General features: G+C 49.9%; 1 protein-coding gene across 1 annotated transcript in view; it reads right to left on the reverse strand.

Annotated features, from left to right (window-relative positions):
• LRRC9 (leucine rich repeat containing 9) overlaps window positions 1-18566 on the reverse strand; it is an 87291-nt gene that overhangs the window by 20125 nt on the left and 48600 nt on the right. The window contains exons 16-23 of the mRNA XM_048484661.1: window positions 16482-16659; window positions 15689-15909; window positions 12339-12461; window positions 8667-8797; window positions 7337-7445; window positions 5139-5278; window positions 3578-3714; window positions 1761-1978 (exon numbers count right to left, since the gene is read on the reverse strand). Coding sequence (XP_048340618.1) covers window positions 1761-1978; window positions 3578-3714; window positions 5139-5278; window positions 7337-7445; window positions 8667-8797; window positions 12339-12461; window positions 15689-15909; window positions 16482-16659 — 1257 coding nt within the window. The remainder of the gene's footprint in view (window positions 1-1760; window positions 1979-3577; window positions 3715-5138; window positions 5279-7336; window positions 7446-8666; window positions 8798-12338; window positions 12462-15688; window positions 15910-16481; window positions 16660-18566) is intronic.

An 18566-nucleotide genomic window follows, 5' to 3' on the forward strand; every position in this document is an offset into this window, starting at 1 on the left:
TGCTGCTCCTCAATCAGTTCTAATAGTGCTTGCCCCGAAAGTGATGTCATATCCTCCCCAACTTCTGCCCCCCTTGGGCACTGGCCCCCAAATCCCTTGCAAGAACAGCACAAGACCAGACTTAAGAACAGGAGACATTTGCACCAAAGCATTAAATTAGATCCACCTGACTTGAGGCCACCCTGCAGAGTTTTTGTGGCAAGAGAAGTTCAGAGGTGGTTTGCCGTTGCCTGCCTCAGCATCACGACCCCGGTGTTCCTTTGGAGGTCTCCCATCCAAATACTTCCCGGGCTGAGAGTAGGTGACTGACCCCAGCAAGTTTCCACAGCAGAGTGGGGATTCGAAGCTGGTTTCCCCAGATCCTAGTCCAGTGATGGCGAACCCTTTCGAGACCGAGTGCCCAAATTGCAACCCAAAACCCACGTATTTATCGCAAAGTGCCAACACGCCAATTTAACTTGAATACTGAGGTTTTAGTTTAGAAAAACCGGTTGGCTCCGAGGCGTGCGTTACTCAGGAGTAAGCTTGGTGGTAGTCGGTGGCTTTGCTTTGAAGCAACCGTGCCACGCTACTAACGGGTGAATCACGGCCCTAGGAGGGTTTGCTCAGAAGCAAGCCCCACTGCCACCAACCGAGCTTACTCCCAGGTAAAGGATTGCACTTTAGCTCTTTGCATGAAAATCAGTGGGCTTGAACAGCGATTTACAGGGTTACCTACACTGCTTCCCCAAAACTAGGTCTTAGGTTTAATGCTAATATTCGAGCCCAGCGGCCCAGGCCAGCCTAGATGTGTCCGACTAGGACAGTGATGGCGAACCTATGGCACGGGTGCCAGAGGTGGCACTCAGAGCAGGGGCGTAACGAGGCAGCCCTGGGCAAACTGTAGCCCTGGGCAAAACCTGAGTTGGATGCCCCCCCCCCATGGGCGGCCGCTCCACCATGACCAAAAAATTTTTTTGCACCAAACTGCACCAAACTTGGGGGGTGCCATCATCTCCAGATGATACCCTGAAATTTTGGTGCCGATACATCCAAAAATGCACCCCCTACAGGAACATCCTAGAAATTTGCCCAAGAATCTTTGTTCTGCACTGAGTTTTCTGCATTGCTATCAATGGGGGTTGCAGGCTGTGGGGGGCACATTTCTGAAGGCACAGTCTCAAAAATTTCAGGGTCTCATCAGGGGACTGCCCTAATGATACCCCCCAAGTTTGGTGCAGTTTGGTTCAGGGGGGGCAAAGTTATGGACCCTCAAAACTGTAGCCCCATCTCCTATTAGCTCCCATTGGAAACAATGGGGGATAGGGGCACTCCCTTTGGGAGTCCATAACTTTGGACTCCCTGAACCAAACCTCACCAAACTTGGGGGGTAGCATAAGGACAGTCTCTTGATGATACGCCGAAATTTTGGTGCCGCTAGCCTAAAAACTGCGCCCCTGCAGGCCAAAAATGGAAAACCACTAAAATACCCAAAAACGAACCCAGCATTTTGATGCCCCCCACAAGGTGATGCCCTGGGCAGCTGCCCACCTTGCCCAATGGGCATTACGCCAGTGACTCAGAGCCCTCTCTGTGGGCACGTGCAAACAGAGTTCATCATGGGGGGGATCGCCCCCCCCCCCCCGATGAACTCTGTTTGCACGTGCCCACAGAGAGGGCTCTGAGTGCCACCTCTGGCACCCATGCCATAGGTTCGCCATCACTGTCCTAGTCGGACACCTAAACCACTACACTGTGCCGGCTCTCAGATTGACACACACCTGGATTTTATTAAGTCCAAGGAAAAGCTTCTGCAGCTTCACCAAGGGCTGCAAGTTGTTCACTTCTCGCAGACGATTCTCCTCTAGGTGAAGAGCCACCAGGGAGCTCTGCCTGGTGAAGGAGTTCTCGCCGATCATCTTGACTCGGTTGTGATCCAGCACTAACTCCTGCAGCAGCTGCAGCCCCTCCAGTCCTTCGATCTGGCTGATATCATTACCTGTTGGACCAAGATCAAAGATCTGTGTGTGCGGTGGGAAGCAGGGGGCGGAAAATGGTATGCCCTTGGCACATCAAAACACACAGAGACAACTCGGGATAGAGTCAACATAAATCTTCAGTTCTTTTCTCCTTTAGCCGCAAAGTCACTGCAAACTTATGGGAGCCCCCCCATAGGGTTGTCTAGGCAACAGCCAACAGAGGTGGTTTGCCATTGCCTGCCTCTGCATAGCGACTCTAGACTTCCTAGGTGGTCTCCCATGCAAGTACTGGCCAAGTTGGCTCTAGGTGCTCAATGCTAGGCCCTGATTACCTGAAAGGGGCCTCTCTGCTATTAAGAACATAAGAACATAAGAAAGCGCCTGCTGGATCAGACCAGAGTCCATCTAGTCCAGCACGCTGCTACTCTCAGTGGCCCACCAGGTGCCTTTGGGAGCTCACATGCAGGAGGTGAAAGCAATGGCCTTCTGCTGCTGCTGCTGCTCCTGAGCACCTGGTCTGCTAAGGCATTTGCAATCTCAGATCAAGGGAGGATCAAGATTGGTAGCCATAGATCGACTTCTCCTCCATAAATCTGTCCAAGCCCCTTTTAAAGCTATCCAGGTTAGTGGCCATCACCACCTCCTGTGGCAGCATGTTCCAAACACCAATCACACGTTGCGTGAAGAAGTGTTTCCTTTTATTAGTCCTAATTCTTCCCCCCAGCATTTTCAATGAATGTCCCTTGGTTCTAGTATTGTGAGAAAGAGAGAAAAATTTCTCTCTGTCGACATTTTCTACCCCATGCGTAATTTTATAGACTTCAATCATATCCCCCCTCAGACGTCTCCTCTCCAAACTAAAAAGAGTCCCAAACCCTGCAGCCCCTCCTCATAAGGAAGGTGCTCCAGTCCCTCAATCATCCCCGTTGCTCTTCTCTGCACTTCCTCTATCTCTTCGATATTCTTTTTGAGATGTGGCGACCAGCACTGAACACAGTACTCCAAGTGCGGTCGCACCACGGCTTTATATAAGGGCATGACAATCCTTGCAGTTTTATTCTCAATAATAAGCCCTGGTTACAGATTCCCCAGTGCAGCTGATCTGGTCACGTGGGGGGGGGGGGGCACAAAATCATGGGAAAAAAATAAGACATCCCCTGAAAATAAGCCCTAACGCATCTTTTGGAGCAAAAAATAATATATTTTTTATTTTCTTACTTTCTGTCTTATTTTCGTAGAAGCATGGCGGCAGTTTCGTGAGAAGGGGCAGAAAGGAAACGGATTCTTTCCTTCACAGAAAACGGGCACCGATGCGAAGGACAAAAAAGGAATAAAACAGACCCAAATTCAAAAACAATGGATGCAACCCGTTATTGTTCTGCTGTGCAGAATCAACTCCAGTCTTAGCTTCTGAGATCTAATGACCTTTGGTCATCCGGGGTTTCAAGGCAAGAGACCACCAAATGCGGTTTTGCCTGTCTCTACGCAACAAGTCTGGACTTGGGGAGTGATCCCCCATCCAGCTACTAACTGGAGCTGACCCTGTTTCGCTTCTGCGGTAGGACAAGAACAGGATAGCCTGGGCCATCCAGATCAGTGCTCGGTTCTTCTTTACCTACCCTGTAAAAAGAGAAACTTCAGGTTTTTGAGTCGACCAATCTGCAGCAGGGCCAAGTTGGAAATCCCGTTGTAGCCCAAATGAAGGACTTCTAAGCTCTGCATGATTGGCAGCAGGCTCTCGTTCAATCCGGCATCCCTAGAGCAAAACAGGGGCTCGGTCGGTGAACAGGGATTGGCCAGGAAATTGCAAGTCTAACATGTGCAAAGGAAAATTATTTTCCAGAGCTTGAGTATTAAAGGGAAAGGGGGGGGGGGGCGCCACCCAGCTTTCACGCTTTTGGAACAGTAACAGACAGAGCCTGGATGGAATCCATACTGCGAATCTGCATCATAAACATGGAAATACACTCTTTTGCCCACAGAACGGCGGATGGAAGGGAGAAGAAACAGCTGTCTGGTTTTATGAAGTCAAAGTCTTATGGCGACCCCTTGGCAGCAGCCGAACGCCAGCAAGGCTAAACAGGACAGCCAGATGCAATAGTTCCTCCACGCTCTGCTTAAGAAAACTGGGGCTTGGCAAAGCGGCACTAGCTCTGGCGGCTGGCAGCAAAGCATTGGCTCTTTGCGTGCTTTGACCGGATGGTCATTTTTACGTGAGACGCTAAAGCCAGCTGGAGATGCCACCGAGGGAAGAGACAGCAGACAGTTTTAACACCTGAGCACTCGAAACAGCTGCTTGGAGTGTTGCAGCACCGAAATGCTGCGTTCTCAGCATGAGAGGATACTGCGTCATCATCTGAGTCCCCTTTGAGTCATTGGGTAATAGAAGAAGAAGAGTTTGGATTTATATCCCCCTTTTCTCTCCTGTATGGAGACTCAAAGGGGCTTACAATTTCCTTTCCCTCCCCCCTCCCCACACACACAGCAAACACCCTGTGAGGTAGGTGGGGGTGAGAGCTCTGAAGAACTGTGACTAGCCCAAGGTTACTCAGCGGGCGTGTGTTGGGAATGCACAAGCGAATCCAGTTCACCAGATAAGCCTCCACAGCTCAAGTGGCAGAGCAGGGAATCAAACCCGGTTCCTCCAGATTAGAGCACACCTTTTCTTAACCATGACACCACGCTGGCTAATAGATTCAGGATAAGCAACACAAAACATTTCTTTACTCCAGAAGTAATTAACAGACCAATCCTAAGGAGGTCTACTCAGGATCCTACCTGGATCTATTCAGTTTGGCTTACTCCCAGGGAAGCGTTGTTAGGCTTTTAACCGTAAATTGACGCTGGATTGGATGGACCAAGTGAGATATGGGGGTGGGGGTTAGGGATGAGCTGGTGCACGGCTCTTGTGACCCAGGGTAATGTCGATCGCCTTTCTGAAGCAAGTTATGCTGGACGTAATATCGAATCGACCACTAGAAGGAGCACGACAGACCCCCCCTACGCTCCCCCCAAATGGGAACTTACAAGTGAGGAAAGTGAGAGTAAAGAAAAGCTGTGTGTGACTTCAGGGGGTTTCGACACCACAAGCAGGAGGCTGGGAGATGGGGGGGGGGGTGATTCAACTTTTCCGTTCGGGCTGATTCCAAACAAGCACCATTGTTGAAACGGAGACAATACCTGCTGGTTTTGGAAGCCCCCTGCTGTCCGTAGCCGCTGGAAGTCACTTTCTGATGCAGCAGCTGCCTGTTTGTCAGGTGGCTCGAGGGCTTTTGTCTGGGGAGGATCGACTCGATGTGGTTGTAGTTCAGGCAGAGCACCTGCACAGAAGTAAGCCCAGGGACATTTGGAATCACCTCTCTAGGAATCACCAAAAACTCCATGGTAAAACTCTCTGATATATTGAGGAGGTGGGATTTGAACTGAGGGTTAGTTTTAGTCGCAGCTCACTCTCCGAGTGGCTATGACATACCAGCTCTCTGCACACACCGACCCATGGTGATTGTCTATGGGCCTTTCCCCACTTTCCCTTTACCACTGTCGCTGTGCGCTACTCACTGCGCGCGTCATTTCTGACACGCGCCCGGGCTTCCCCACTACCCCACGCTCTGCGCAGGGTCATCAAAAGGCACCGTTTTCTCCAGCGCCAGGAATGACGCGTCCTGAGGGGGCGCGACAGCGGCAGCCTCGGGGCGGCTGCGATGTCGCCGCCCCTGCAGTGGGGAGTGCCGCGGGACCCTGCGCTACTTGGCCCGAGTAGCACGCGGCAGAAGGTAAGTGGGGAAAGGCCCTATGTCGACACAGAAAGTTTGCATCACTGATGGAATATAAACCCACATCTCTTCCACTCCAGTGACAGAATATAAACCGCAGCTCTTCAAGTCCAAAGTCAAATCTCCAGCTAAAAGAAGCCACTGGCTCCCAAGGCAAGGTGGCTTTTTAAAAAAGCAAATGGTGGAAAATCTTTCAGTCGTCCTGGCCTGCTGCAGTGAACAAATCCCCCAGTTCACAGGCAACCCAGAAACAACCACACGGGCAAATCTGAAATGGCCATATCACAGTCTGGGGTTCCCAACTCTCCCTCCACCAATCCTTATCCCATAACCTTCGGGACCGTATTACCCCATATGTCCCTACTCGGTCTCTGCGTTCAGCAGAGGCCAATTTGCTGGTGGTCCCTGGCCCCTCAATGATGCGGCTGGCCTCCACGCGGGCCAGGACCTTTACAGCTCTGGCCCCGGCCTGGTGGAACACCCTCCAGCTGTCCGGGCCCTGCGGGATCTTGGTGTAAGACCGTGTTGTTCCACCAGGCCTTTGGAGTGTCCAGTTGCTGACGTGGTGCCCCCTCTCTGCTCTCTGGCTCTCTGCTCTTGCGCTGTTACATCAGGGTACCCCTCATATTGAGGGGTCCGCCATTCCTCCTTCTTGGGGTAGGTTTTAAATGGGGGGTTTTTTGGACGCCTCTTGCTTATTTATTTGTTTGTTTGTTTGTTTGTTTGTTTATTTATTAACCGCTGTTTTATATGAAGTTTTAGAATGTTTTATTGATTATTAATTGGATGGAGCCTATGTGATTGTTTATTGTGTTGTATGATTTGCTCCAATATTGTTTGAATTTTATATTGTACACCGCCCGGAGCCCTTCGGGGATTGGGCGGTATAGAAATTTAAGAAATAAATAAATAAATAAATAATGCATGTCATGCCCCCACAGAGTCTTTTGTTATTTCCCCATTAATATTCAATTTCCCCATAGTTAGAATGGTTTTAGTTCTTTGTTAAGTCTTCTAAGGGAGGGTATTTTAGTTAGCCCCTGTCCCTTTAAGACATTTCCCAATAGGCAGTTTCCTCTCTTTACCCAGCAATCCCCTGTTTTAGTTCTAGCCAGTCAATCAGAGTGAGGTGCTAAGGGTAGTTGGAGATCGGAATATTTGTGACGTCCATATTAGCATATGGTGGTCCTTACAGCACAAGTTAAGTTTAACAGTAATTAGATCCAGACAAAGACTGAAAGAGATGAAAGGAAGCAAGACACAGTGGACTTTCTTGAAAGCAACCAAGAGAAGACACAGTCGACAGCTTCAAACCTGCTCAAGACAAGAAAGTATTCAGGTAGACCCAAGGGAGGAGTTATGGTCTTGTTTCTCTCAAGTAATGAACCCATTGTAAGAACTGTTGAACCTTGCTTGTGTCTCCCCCAATCTGTCCTAGCCAAGTACAGGGCACCTCAAACAGATTCACTTGGGGGGCAGAACAATGCAGTGACCCTGAAATCACCCAGGCACTAACCTGCTCAACTCCCCCTGGGTTTGCTTCTATGCCTTCCACTCCTAACCTAGTTCAACCCCAGAAAGAGGAAGGAGCCTCAAGCAGCTCACCTTGATATTCGGAAGGAAGATCAACCCGCTGAAACTGGTCAGGTTGTTGTTCTGCAGATTCACATTGGTGATGTTTTTAAACTGTTCTGGCGGCGTGAGATCGACAGTCCTGCGTCAGGCAAGAAAAGTGTGTTTCGGGGAGGGGAAAAGGTTGGTTAGTGCACAAAAAGAAAATACAATACAATCTGCAGTCGCCCTCCTCCATACCTTTTCCAAGGGCATTTTTGGGGAAAAAAAGCAGACAGAATGATGATCCTGCTGTTTCAGAAAGTTTTTGCAGGACATTGCCAGCGTGGTGTAGGGGTAAAGAGCAGGTGGATTCTAATCTGGAGAACCGGGTTTGATTCCGCACTCCTCCCTGAGTGGCTGAGGCTTATCTGGTGAAACAGATGTGTTTCTGCACTCCTACATTCCTGCTGGGTGGCCTTGGACTAGTCACAGTTCTCTAAGGGCTCTCTCAGCCCCACCTACCTCACAAGGTGTCTTTTATGGGGAGAGGAAGGGAAAGGAGCTCGTAAGCCACCTTGAGTCTCCTTACAGGAGAGAAGAATGGGGTATATATCCAAACTCTTCTTCTTTCTAACCCCAGGGCTTCCCGTGAAGTATCTGTGCATATGGAGAAGCCAAATTGGCAAAATAGCTCCCCCCACTGTATTTTATGTGAGAAAGCTTGGGGGGGGGGGGGGAGAGGTAAGAACCCTTCTTCCTCCCATGGCATGGTTAGGACCATAAGAACAACAGAAAAGCCCTGCTAGATCAGACCAGTCGTCCATTGATGCCAGCATGCTGTCTTGCACAGGGGCCACAGTGGGAAGCTGAGGTTTTCCCTGACTGCCTCTGGCACGGGAAGTTCCCTTTAGTCACCACAGCTGACAGCCACCGATAGACCTGCTGTCCATCAGGGGCGTACTGCCCATGGGGATATGTGCTGTCACATGTCGCTGGGCACACATCATCTAATTACGTGTGGGGGTACCAGGCGCAAGCTTCAGGCAGTAGACCTGGGCACCGTCACCAACCTGGCACTCCTCCATGAGATCAGCAGATGGCTCGATCTCTCCCCCTCCCCCACCTAGGGAAAATGGAGCCGGGGGGGGGAGGGGGACTCAAAAATCTCCAGGAATTTCGCAACCTGCAGCTTGAACACATTCTAACAAACGCCGAAAAGAAGAAAACAAGTTTCACGGAAGCTTCAAAATCCATTTTTTGTGGTCGTTTCAAACAAAAAAACTGTTCGAGGAGCCATGAGAGTCTAGGTGTACGGCTCTTTCAACACAGAGCCGGACCGCGATCCATCCCCTTCCGTTTTTTAGATCCCAAAGTCACCCACCTGATCATAGATGCTGTCCAGTTTAATTCTTGCATCTTGCTGAAGTCCGAGTGCCCCAGCCGTTCGACAACCATGTCAGACATGAGTTTGCCGCCGAATAAATCTTTCGAGTTTTCAATCTCGGTTGGTTCCTGAGCAGGAAAATCAGGAGACCTGCTGAGCGTCTGTGGCTGAGCAAACCGGCTGCAGGATCGTCAAGAATAAAAGTGCTCCAGGGTTGTTTGGAATAAATGTGCCTGCAGAAACCATGGCTCTCTGCAGTAACAGCCACAGCATAATAAAGGCTACTGAGCTTCTCTACAGCAGGGGTGGCCAACCTATGGCACTCCAGATGTTCGTGGACTACAATTCCCATCAGCCCTTGCCAGCATGGCCAATTGGAGTGCCATAGGTTGGCCACCCCTACTCTAGAGTCTGAATCATTGACTGCTGTATAAGAACCTTAAGAACATAAGAACAAGCCGGCTGGATCAGACCAGAGTCCATCTAGTCCAGCACGCTGCTACTCGCAGTGGCCCACCAGGTGCCTTTGGGAGCTCACGTGCAGGATGTGAAAGCAATGGCCTTCTGCTGCTGCTGCTGCTCCTGAGCACCTGGTCTGCTAAGGCATTTGCAATCTCAGATCAAGGAGGATCAAGATTGGTAGCCATAGATCGACTTCTCCTCCATAAATCTGTTCAAGCTCTTTTTAAAGCTATCCAGGTTAAGGGCCATCACCACCTCCTATGGCAGCATATTCCAAACACCAATCAAGCATTGTGGGAAGAAGTGTTTCCTTTTATTAGTCCTAATTCTTCCCCCCAGCATTTTCAATGGATGCCCCCTGGTTCTAGTATTGTGAGAAAGAGAGAAAAATTTCTCCCTGTCGACATTTTCTACCCCATGCATAATTTTATAGACTTCAATCATATCCCCCCTCAGACGTCTCCTCTCCAAACTAAAGAGTCCCAAACGCTGCAGCCTCTCCTCATAAGGAAGGTGCTCCAGTCCCTCAATCATCCTCGTTGCCCTTCTCTGCACTTTTTCTATCTCTTCGATATCCTTTTTGAGATGGGGCGACCAGAACTGAGGAATTGCAGTGCCCAGAACTGTACACAATACAGAAGAGACTATGAGGCTCTGGGCAAAAAAGGATCGTCGAAGGCTTTCACGGCTGGATTCAACCGGTTCTGGTGGGTTTTCCGGGCTGTGTGGCCGTGGTCTGGTGGATCTTGTTCCTAACGTTTTGCCTGCATCTGTGGCTGGCATCTTCAGAGGTGTATCCCAGAGGGGATTTACAAGGATTTTCCCACAAATGTTGATTTTAGACCACTGCAACGAAGGCTACTCTTCCAGCCTCCCCGAAGCTTGGCCGAAATTTCTGTGAATGAGAGGCCTTGAACTCCTGCTTCCCCATAAAGGAGCAGATGCGTGCCAGTAATTGGGGAATTGGGGTCGTGTCTAAAGGGTATTGACGTGACTTGTCATCTCGAGAGGTGTGCTGTCTAGCAGATGCGCCCATCCGGGATGTGACAGATAGCCTAGAAAGACTCGTCGGCCGAATACCCACTGGCGCTCTGGCACGCAGTGGGACCGGAAGTGCGTCGAGGCAAGAAATCTTGCCCTGATGTGCTTTCTCTTTGTGGCGTGCTGAGAGACGCGGCGCATCAGGATAAAAAAACCTTGCCCCGATGCGCTTCCTCTTGCCCTGCGTGTGCTTTTCGCTTTCTGTGGGGCGAGCGAGATACTGTCCAGCACAGCCCAGAGTGTATGAGAATCATAGAATCATGGAGTTGGAAGAGACCCCAAGGGCCATCCAGTCCAACCCCCTGCAATGCAGGAACACACAATCAAAGCACTCCCGACAGATGTCCGTCCAGCCTCTCTTTAAAAACCTCCAAAGAAGGAGACTCCACAACTCTCCGAGGTAGTGCATTCCATTGTCAAACAGCCCTGACAGTCAGGAAGTTTTTCCTGATGTTTAGGCGGAATCTCTTTTCCTTCCCCTTGAACCCATGACTCCTGGTCATAAGAACATAAGAACATAAGAACTAGCCTGCTGGATCAGAGCAGAGTCCATCTAGTTCAGGACTCTGCTACTCGCAGTGGCCCACTCCACCCCCCACTCCGCTCACCTCAACACCTGGGCAGGTCTATATGGGAGGAGGTGTTCCTTCAGATATACAGGGCCCAGGTCGTGTAGGACTTTGTACATAGTACTGAATATTTCGTGGACTAACAATGGAATAAAGTCTAAGAACTACTGATCCGAAACAATAAATCAGCCCTGAGAAACCCGCCACATAAGAACATAAGAACTAGCCTGCTGGATCAGACCAGAGTCCATCTAGTCCAGCACTCTGCAGTGGCCCACCAGGTGCCTTTGGGAACTCACGTGCAGGATGCAACGGCCTTCTGCTGCTGCTGCTGCTCCCGAGCACCTGGTCTGCTAAGGCATTTGCAATCTGAGATCAAGGAGGATCAAGATTGGTAGCCAGAGATCGACTTCTCCTCCATAAATCTGTCCAAGCCCCTTTTAAAGCTATCCAGGTTAGTGGCCATCACCACCTCCTAGTCTCTGGAGCAGCAGGAAACAAGCTTGCTCCCTCACCAACACGACATCCCTTCAGATATCTAAACATGGCTATCATGTCACCTCTTAACCTTCTCCTCACCAAACAAAGCTCCCTAAGTCTTTCTTCATAGGCCATGGATTCCAGACCTTTTACCATTTTGGTTGCCCTCCTCTGGACCTCTGAATCCTCCTCAAATTGCAGTGCCCAGAACTGTACACAATACAGAAGAGACTATGAGGCTCTGGGCAAAAAAAGGTGAAAGACCTGGGAGAACACATTGTGTTTTCATCAGTTCTTCCTGTCGAAGGCCATGTCTTTTATTAATTTATTTATTTACTTAATTTATCCTCCCCAGTGGGGATTCAAAGCAATTTGCAACAATTCCCTCTTCTTCATTTTATCTCCACAACAACATGGTACAGTAAGTTAGGCTAAGAGGAGGTGGTGATGGCCACTAACCTGGATAGCTTTAAAAGGGGCTTGGACAGATTTATGGAGGAGAAGTCGATCTATGGCTACCAATCTTGATCCTCCTTGATCTGAGATTGCAAATGCCTTAACAGACCAGGTGATCGGGAGCAACAGCCGCAGAAGGCCATTGCGTTCACATCCTACATGTGAGCTCCCAAAGGCACCTGGTGGGCCACTGCGAGTAGCAGAGAGCTGGACTAGATGGACTTTGGTCTGATCCAGCTGGCTTGTTCTAAGAGTGCCACTGGCCCGTAGTCACCCGGTGAGCTTTCGTGGATGAGCAGAGATTCTAATCTGGCTCTCCCAGATCCAAGTCCGATACACCACACCACTTTGGCTGTTTGTGATCCCCTTCAAAGCCCAAAGAGGGCGCTGTCACACAGGTACTGCATGCAGAATCCCCAGTTTGAGAACGGATACAGTTACGGATTTGGGGGCAGGTGAAGCAACTGGGGATCTGATGCTACCTCTACTTCCTGCTGCTGTCTGTGACATCATTGTTACTTCCTGCTGCTCTCTGCGACATCATTGCTACTTCCTTCTGTGCATGTGATTTCATTGCTACTTCCTGCTGTGAATGTGACATCATTGTTACTTTTAAGATTAAGCAAAATAGGCGGCCGGGGGGTGGGGGGGTGCCTCTTACCACTGGAACACCATCTAAGGCCTTTAACGACGAGATATGGAAGACAACGAAGAGCCGGTAATTATCTTGTTTCCAAACGATCAGGTTTCCGGACATGTCGAGGATGACCAGGTTGTTCAGCCCCTAGGAAATTGCAAGATGTTGCAGAAGAAGAAGAAGAAGAAGAGTTTGGATGTATATCCCCCCTTTCTCTCCTGCAGGAGACTCAAAGGGGCTTACAATCTCCTTGCCCTTCCCCCCTCACAACAAACACCCTGTGAGGTAGGTGAGGCTGAGAGAGCTCCGAGAAGCTGTGACTAGCCCAAGGTCACCCAGCTGGCGTGTGTGGGAGTGCACAGGCTAATCTGAATTCCCCAGATAAACCTCCACAGCACAGGCGGCAGAGCTGGGAATCAAACCCGGTTCCTCCAGATTAGATGCACGAGCTCTTAACCTCCTACGCCACTGCTGCTCCTTCCTACGTAATGGGATTATGGACCAAGATAATTAAAGGTTTTGAAAAAGCGTTTATCTGCCTACGACCCACAATGTCCATCTTCAGGGATTCACTTCTCCCCCAAGAGAAGCAGAGTGGGATGGTGGAGAGGGGAGAAACACAAGCTGTGCTCTTGATCTCCCCTCCCAGGAATAACTATAAGACTAAGCAGGGGCGTACTGCCCAAGAGGGCATATGGGGTCCAATGTCCCCGGGCTGTGGCCATTTCGTCAAGTGGGGGCGGAAAATTGCCCCCACACCCCTCCTCCTTCCCCTAAGTCCATTCACTGACTTCAAAGTGCAAAAAAGGTTGTTTGGTTGTGGTGGAGGAGGGTGGCCGCCCATCGTGGGGCGTGGAAAACTCAGATTTTGCACTGGGCTACGTTTTTCCTTGATACGCCTCTGGGACTAAGGAATAATGGAACAATCCAATCCCTTGCAGTGTGGCAGCCAGCCAACTGAGAATGTACTTTTGGTGGGGGTGACGGGCACTTTCACACATGCAGAATAATGCACTTTCAATCCACTTTCAATCCACTTTGCAGCTGGATTTTACTGTGCAAAACAGCAAAATCCACATACAAACAATTGTGAAAGTGGATTGAAAGTAACATAAGCATTTATTGTCATTGTGCACGCACAACGAAATTTACAGCAGCATTCCTCGATGCACACAATTTCAGATTCATACCCCATCCTCACTTTCCCCTTCCTCCACCCATCCCTACACAGCCCCAAACACATCAACACGAAGCCGCGGAGTTCAGCATAGCCACAGCTCTATAGCTGTCTCTAAGCCTCTCTGTCCTAGTTTTTATAGACCTGTATCGTCTGCCGGATGGTAACAGTTCAAAAAGAGAGTGTGCTGGATGAGACGGGTCTCTCGGAATATTTTGGGCTTTCTTTAGGCTTCGGGAATTATAGAGTTCTTCCAAGGAGGGGAGAGGGCAGCCGATAATCCTCTGTGCAGGAGTGATCACCCTTTGGAGCGCCTTCCTATCCGCCACGGTGCAACTGGAGAACCATACACAGATGCAGTAGGTTAAGACACTCTCTATAGCACAGCGGTAAAAGGACACCAGGAGTTTTCCATTCAGTTGTTGTTTCCTTAAAAGTCTCAGATAGTACAGTCTTTGCTGGGCCTTCTTAACCACCACGGCAGTCTGTACGCCCCAGGTCAGGCCCTCTTTAATCATAACGAAAGTGCATTATTCTACATGTGCGAAAGTGCTCAAAGAGCCGTCAAGCTGCAACCGATTCCTTCATTGTGCCCTCAGAACCACAAGGTTTTTCCAGACAAGAGATGAGCGGAGATGGTTTGCCATCACTTGTCCCTGCTTAGCGACCCTGGAATTCCTTAGGGAAGAAGAGTTAGTTTTTATATCGCACTCCTCTCAACGGCGGTCAACTTCAATGCAATATCCTCTGAGTGATACTGCACTGGGGACCCCTGACCCATCTCAGTTACAAAGTACTCACCTGGAAATTCAGGTTAAAAAACTGGTGGGTCACTCAGTGTGGTCGTGAGCAATGCAAGGGGCGAGGAGGTATCCCACCTTCCCGCCTGCACTGTTTTCCTTAGTGGAAACAGCACTGTGTTGGGCCTGTTTGCCCTTTCCTTGAACTCTGTGCATCCTGGGATCATGTGATGAAGGACACCTGCAGCCTGAGGAAGGGGCAAACAGTCCCCCCCAGCTGCCACAGTTCTCTCCAAACTCTCTCAGCCCCACCTTCCTCACAAGGCGTTCGTTGTGGGGAGAGGGAAGGAGATTGTAAGCCGCTTTGAGATCCCTTATGGATGAGAAAAGTGGGGTATAAATCCAAACTCTTCCTCCTCCTCCTCCTCCTCCTCCTCCTCTTCCACTAGGGAAAGCAATGCAGGAGGGAACATAAGAACATAAGAACTAGCCTGCTGGATCAGACCAGAGTCCATCTAGTCCAGCACGCTGCTACTCGCAGTGGCCCACCAGGTGCCTTTGGGAGCTCACATGCAGGATGTGAAAGCAAAGGCCTTCTGCTGCTGCTGCTCCTGAGCACCTGGACTGCTAAGGCATTTGCAATCTGAGATCAAGGAGGATCAAGATTGGTAGCCATAGATCGACTTCTCCTTCATAAATCTGTCCAAGCCCTTTTTAAAGCTATCTAGGTTAGTGGCCATCACCACCTCCTGTGGCAGCATATTCCAAACACCAATCACACGTTGCGTGAAGAAGTGTTTCCTTTTATTAGTCCTATAATTCTTCCCAGCATTTGGGGTCAAGCAATGGATGCCCCTGGTTCAGGTAAGTATTAGGAGAAAGAGAGAAAAAGTTCTCTCTGTCAACATTTTCTACCCCATGCATAATTTTATAGACTTCAATCATATCCCCCCTCAGCCGTCTCCTCTCCAAACTAAAGAGTCCCAAACGCTGCAGCCTCTCCTCATAAGGAAGGGGCTCCAATCCCTCAATCATCCTCGTTGCTCGTCTCTGCACTTTTTCTATCTCTTCGATATCCTTTTTGAGATGTGGCGACCAGAACTGAACACAGTACTCCAAATGCGGTCACACCACTGCTTTATAGAAGGGCATGACAATCCTTGCAGTTTTATTATCAACTCCTTTCCTAATCATCCCCAGCATAGAGTTTGCCTTTTTCACAGCTGCCATGCATTGAGTTGACATTCCCATGGAACTATCAACTAAGACGCCCAAATCCAAAGGTGAAAGGTCCTTCTCCTCTCCATCACAATGGTTGGAGTCTTGCCGAGTGACCCACTGATTTTTAAATACGAGTCCCTAGAAGAGTACAGTGTGACTATGAGATGGCTCAGGGCATCCCCAACACATCCCCTGTCACCCGCACTGTTTAGCTACACCCTTGGAGAAAGGTTTACCTTGAGATGGTAGATCTCTTGGTTGGAGGACACGTAGTTGTTGCTTATGTAGAGTTCCACAAGCGCATAGGTTTTTTGTAAGCCCACCAGCGACGTGATTCGGTTGTTCTCGAGGGAGAGGTAATGAAGGTGCGTCAAGTTGTCAAAAACGCTCCTCTCGAGGCTCGTGAGGTGGTTGTTGTTGGCACTCAATCGCATGAGTTTGGAGAGCCTGGAAATACCTAAGAAAGAGGACCACCACTCAAGAGTAGAACTAGAGCACAGGTGTCCAACTCACATCCTCCAGATGTTATGGACTACAGTTCCCATCATCCCCTGCCAGAATGATGCTGGCAGGGGATGATGGGAACTGTAGTCCATAACATCTGAAGGGCCGCGAGTTGGACACCTATGAACTAGAGGGAGCTGTAGAAGCTACAGTGGCAGGTGGGCCAGCTCAGGCACCAACCCTCTTCGCCACCATTGCAGGAGCAGCAGTGGCTTAGGAGGTTAAGAGCTCATGTATCTAATCTGGAGGAACCAGGTTTGGTTCCCAGCTCTGCCGCCTGAGCTGTGGAGGCTTATCTGGGGAATTCAGGTTAACCTGTACACTCCCACACACGCCAGCTGGGTGACCTTGGGCTAGTCACAGCTTCTCGGAGCTCTCTCAGCCCCACCTACCTCACAGGGTGTTTGTTGTGAGGGGGGAAGGGCAAGGAGATTGTCAGCCCCTTTGAGTCTCCTACAAGAGAGAAAGGGGGGATATAAATCCAAAACTCTCTCTCTCTTCTCTCTTCTAAGTCGAATGCTTTACCATCCAGGTTTGAGATGCAGTTCCCGTCCACCGTGAGCTCCTCCAGACAGCGACAAGAATCCATCCCTTCGATTCTCGTCAGGTTATTATTGCTAAATGACGCCCACCGCAAATTCTCCAGCTTTTCCAGATTGCTGATTTTGCTGAGGTGTTGCCCGTCAATGTCCAACACTGTGATCTGGAAGAGAAGAAGAGGAAAGAACGCCTCAGCGCAAGACCCCAGCGCTACCACGGGGCATCGGACCCTCGCGTTTCCGCCCATGGGTAGGGTCAACTGGTCAGAGTTACCTATTCCAACTGGGGGGATTCTTGGAGACACCCAGTGAGGCCGTCCTGCTCAAGCAGGGTTCTCAACTCTGGGTTGTAAAATTTCTGGAGACTTGAGGTAAAGCCTGAAGGAAGCACCTCAACCAGAATATAAAGCCATAAAATCCACCCCTCGGCTATTTTCTCCAGGGGAGCTCACCTATGAACTATGAAGATCAGTCGTAATTCTAGGTGTCAAACTCGCGGCCCTCCAGAGGTTATGGACTACAGTTTCCATCATCCCCTGCCAGCATGATGCTGACAGGGGGTGATGGGAACTGTAGTCCATAACCTCTGGAGGGCCACGAGTTTGACGCCTGTGTTCTAGGACATCTTTGGGCCAACGGCGTAACAGTAATGGGCACAGGAGGTATCCATCTCCCTGGGCGCACGCTGCCGAGCCCTGCCCCGCCGGCTCCCTGCAGGAACCTAGAACTACAGGCCTGGAGAGAGCAGAAGCTGGCCTGCAGGGGGGTGGGGTTTAGTGGCAGGCGGCCGGGTGCTAGCCTAGGCTGCCCGCTGTGGTGCCCCACCCTGGCAGAGAGCCAGGAGGGGGAACATGGGGAGGGGGTCATGCCCAAGTGCCATGTAGGCCTGGTACACCCCTGCTCTGAGCACCACCTGGAAGTTGGCAGCCCTGGGTTTAAGGCACCACCGGGTGGTGGGGCTCATCTCTGGAGGGGATGAGTCTGCCTATCGGAGTGGGGTGGACCGACTGCTCTCATGGTGCAGGGAAAATAACCCGGTTCTTAATACACAAACAAGACAAAGGAGCTTATCGTGGACTATAGAAGGAATAGCTCAGAAATTCAGCCCTTGACTATAAATGGAGATCAAGTAGAGCGGGTGGCTAGTTTTAAATTTCTGGGCGTTATGATTAAAGAGGACTTGACCTGAGGCTGCATTGCACAGAGACTGGCCACCGGGTGGTTAAGGAGGCCTCCAGCAAAAGACTGGTGGTACCTATCTGGAGACTTCTTTAAGGAAACAACAACTGAATGGAAAACTCCTGGTGTCCTTTTTACTAAGCTGTGCTATAGTGTCTTTAAACCCCTTTCACTGCATCTGTGTATGGTTCTCCAGTTGTCCCAGTTCAGGCAGATAGGAAGGCGTTTCTCCCAAAGGGTGATCACTCCTGCACAGAGGATGATCGGCTGCCCTCTCCCCTCCTTGGAAGAACTCTTCTATAATTCCCCGGCTTCCGCTTAAAGAAAGCTCCAAAATATCTCTGGAGAGACCAGTCTCATCCAGCACACTCTCTTTTTGAACTGTTACCATCCGGCAGACGATACAGGTCTATCAAAACTAGGACAAAGAGGCTTAGAGACAGCTTCTACTCTAGAGCTGTGGCTATGCTAAACTCCGCGGCTTTGTGTTGATGTGTTTGGGGCTGTGTAGGGATGGGTGGAGGAAGGGGAAAGTGAGGATGGGGTATGAGTCTGAAATGGTGTGCATCGAGGAATGCTGCTGTAAATTTCGTTGTGCGTGCACAATGACAATAAAAATGCTTATGCTTTTATTCCCATGGTGGACCGAGACTCACGATGTGCTCTGTCTTTTATTAACATACCCAGCAAAGTTATGATGATTTGTTATCTTGCAGGACTTTTCCAGTTACAGACACGTTTATTTCATAGGTATTCCCTCTCCACAAAGAACCTTGGAAACAGTTGGGTTGGTTTTGAGGGGGAGAGACTCGGGAACCCAAATGGTGAAGTTTCAGTACTTCACCAAACTACATTTCCTAAAATTCTTTAAACATACCTGAGCATGCAAGTC

The sequence above is a fragment of the Sphaerodactylus townsendi genome, linkage group LG02 (assembly GCF_021028975.2).
Source record: "Sphaerodactylus townsendi isolate TG3544 linkage group LG02, MPM_Stown_v2.3, whole genome shotgun sequence".
Taxonomy (NCBI): domain Eukaryota; kingdom Metazoa; phylum Chordata; class Lepidosauria; order Squamata; family Sphaerodactylidae; genus Sphaerodactylus; species Sphaerodactylus townsendi.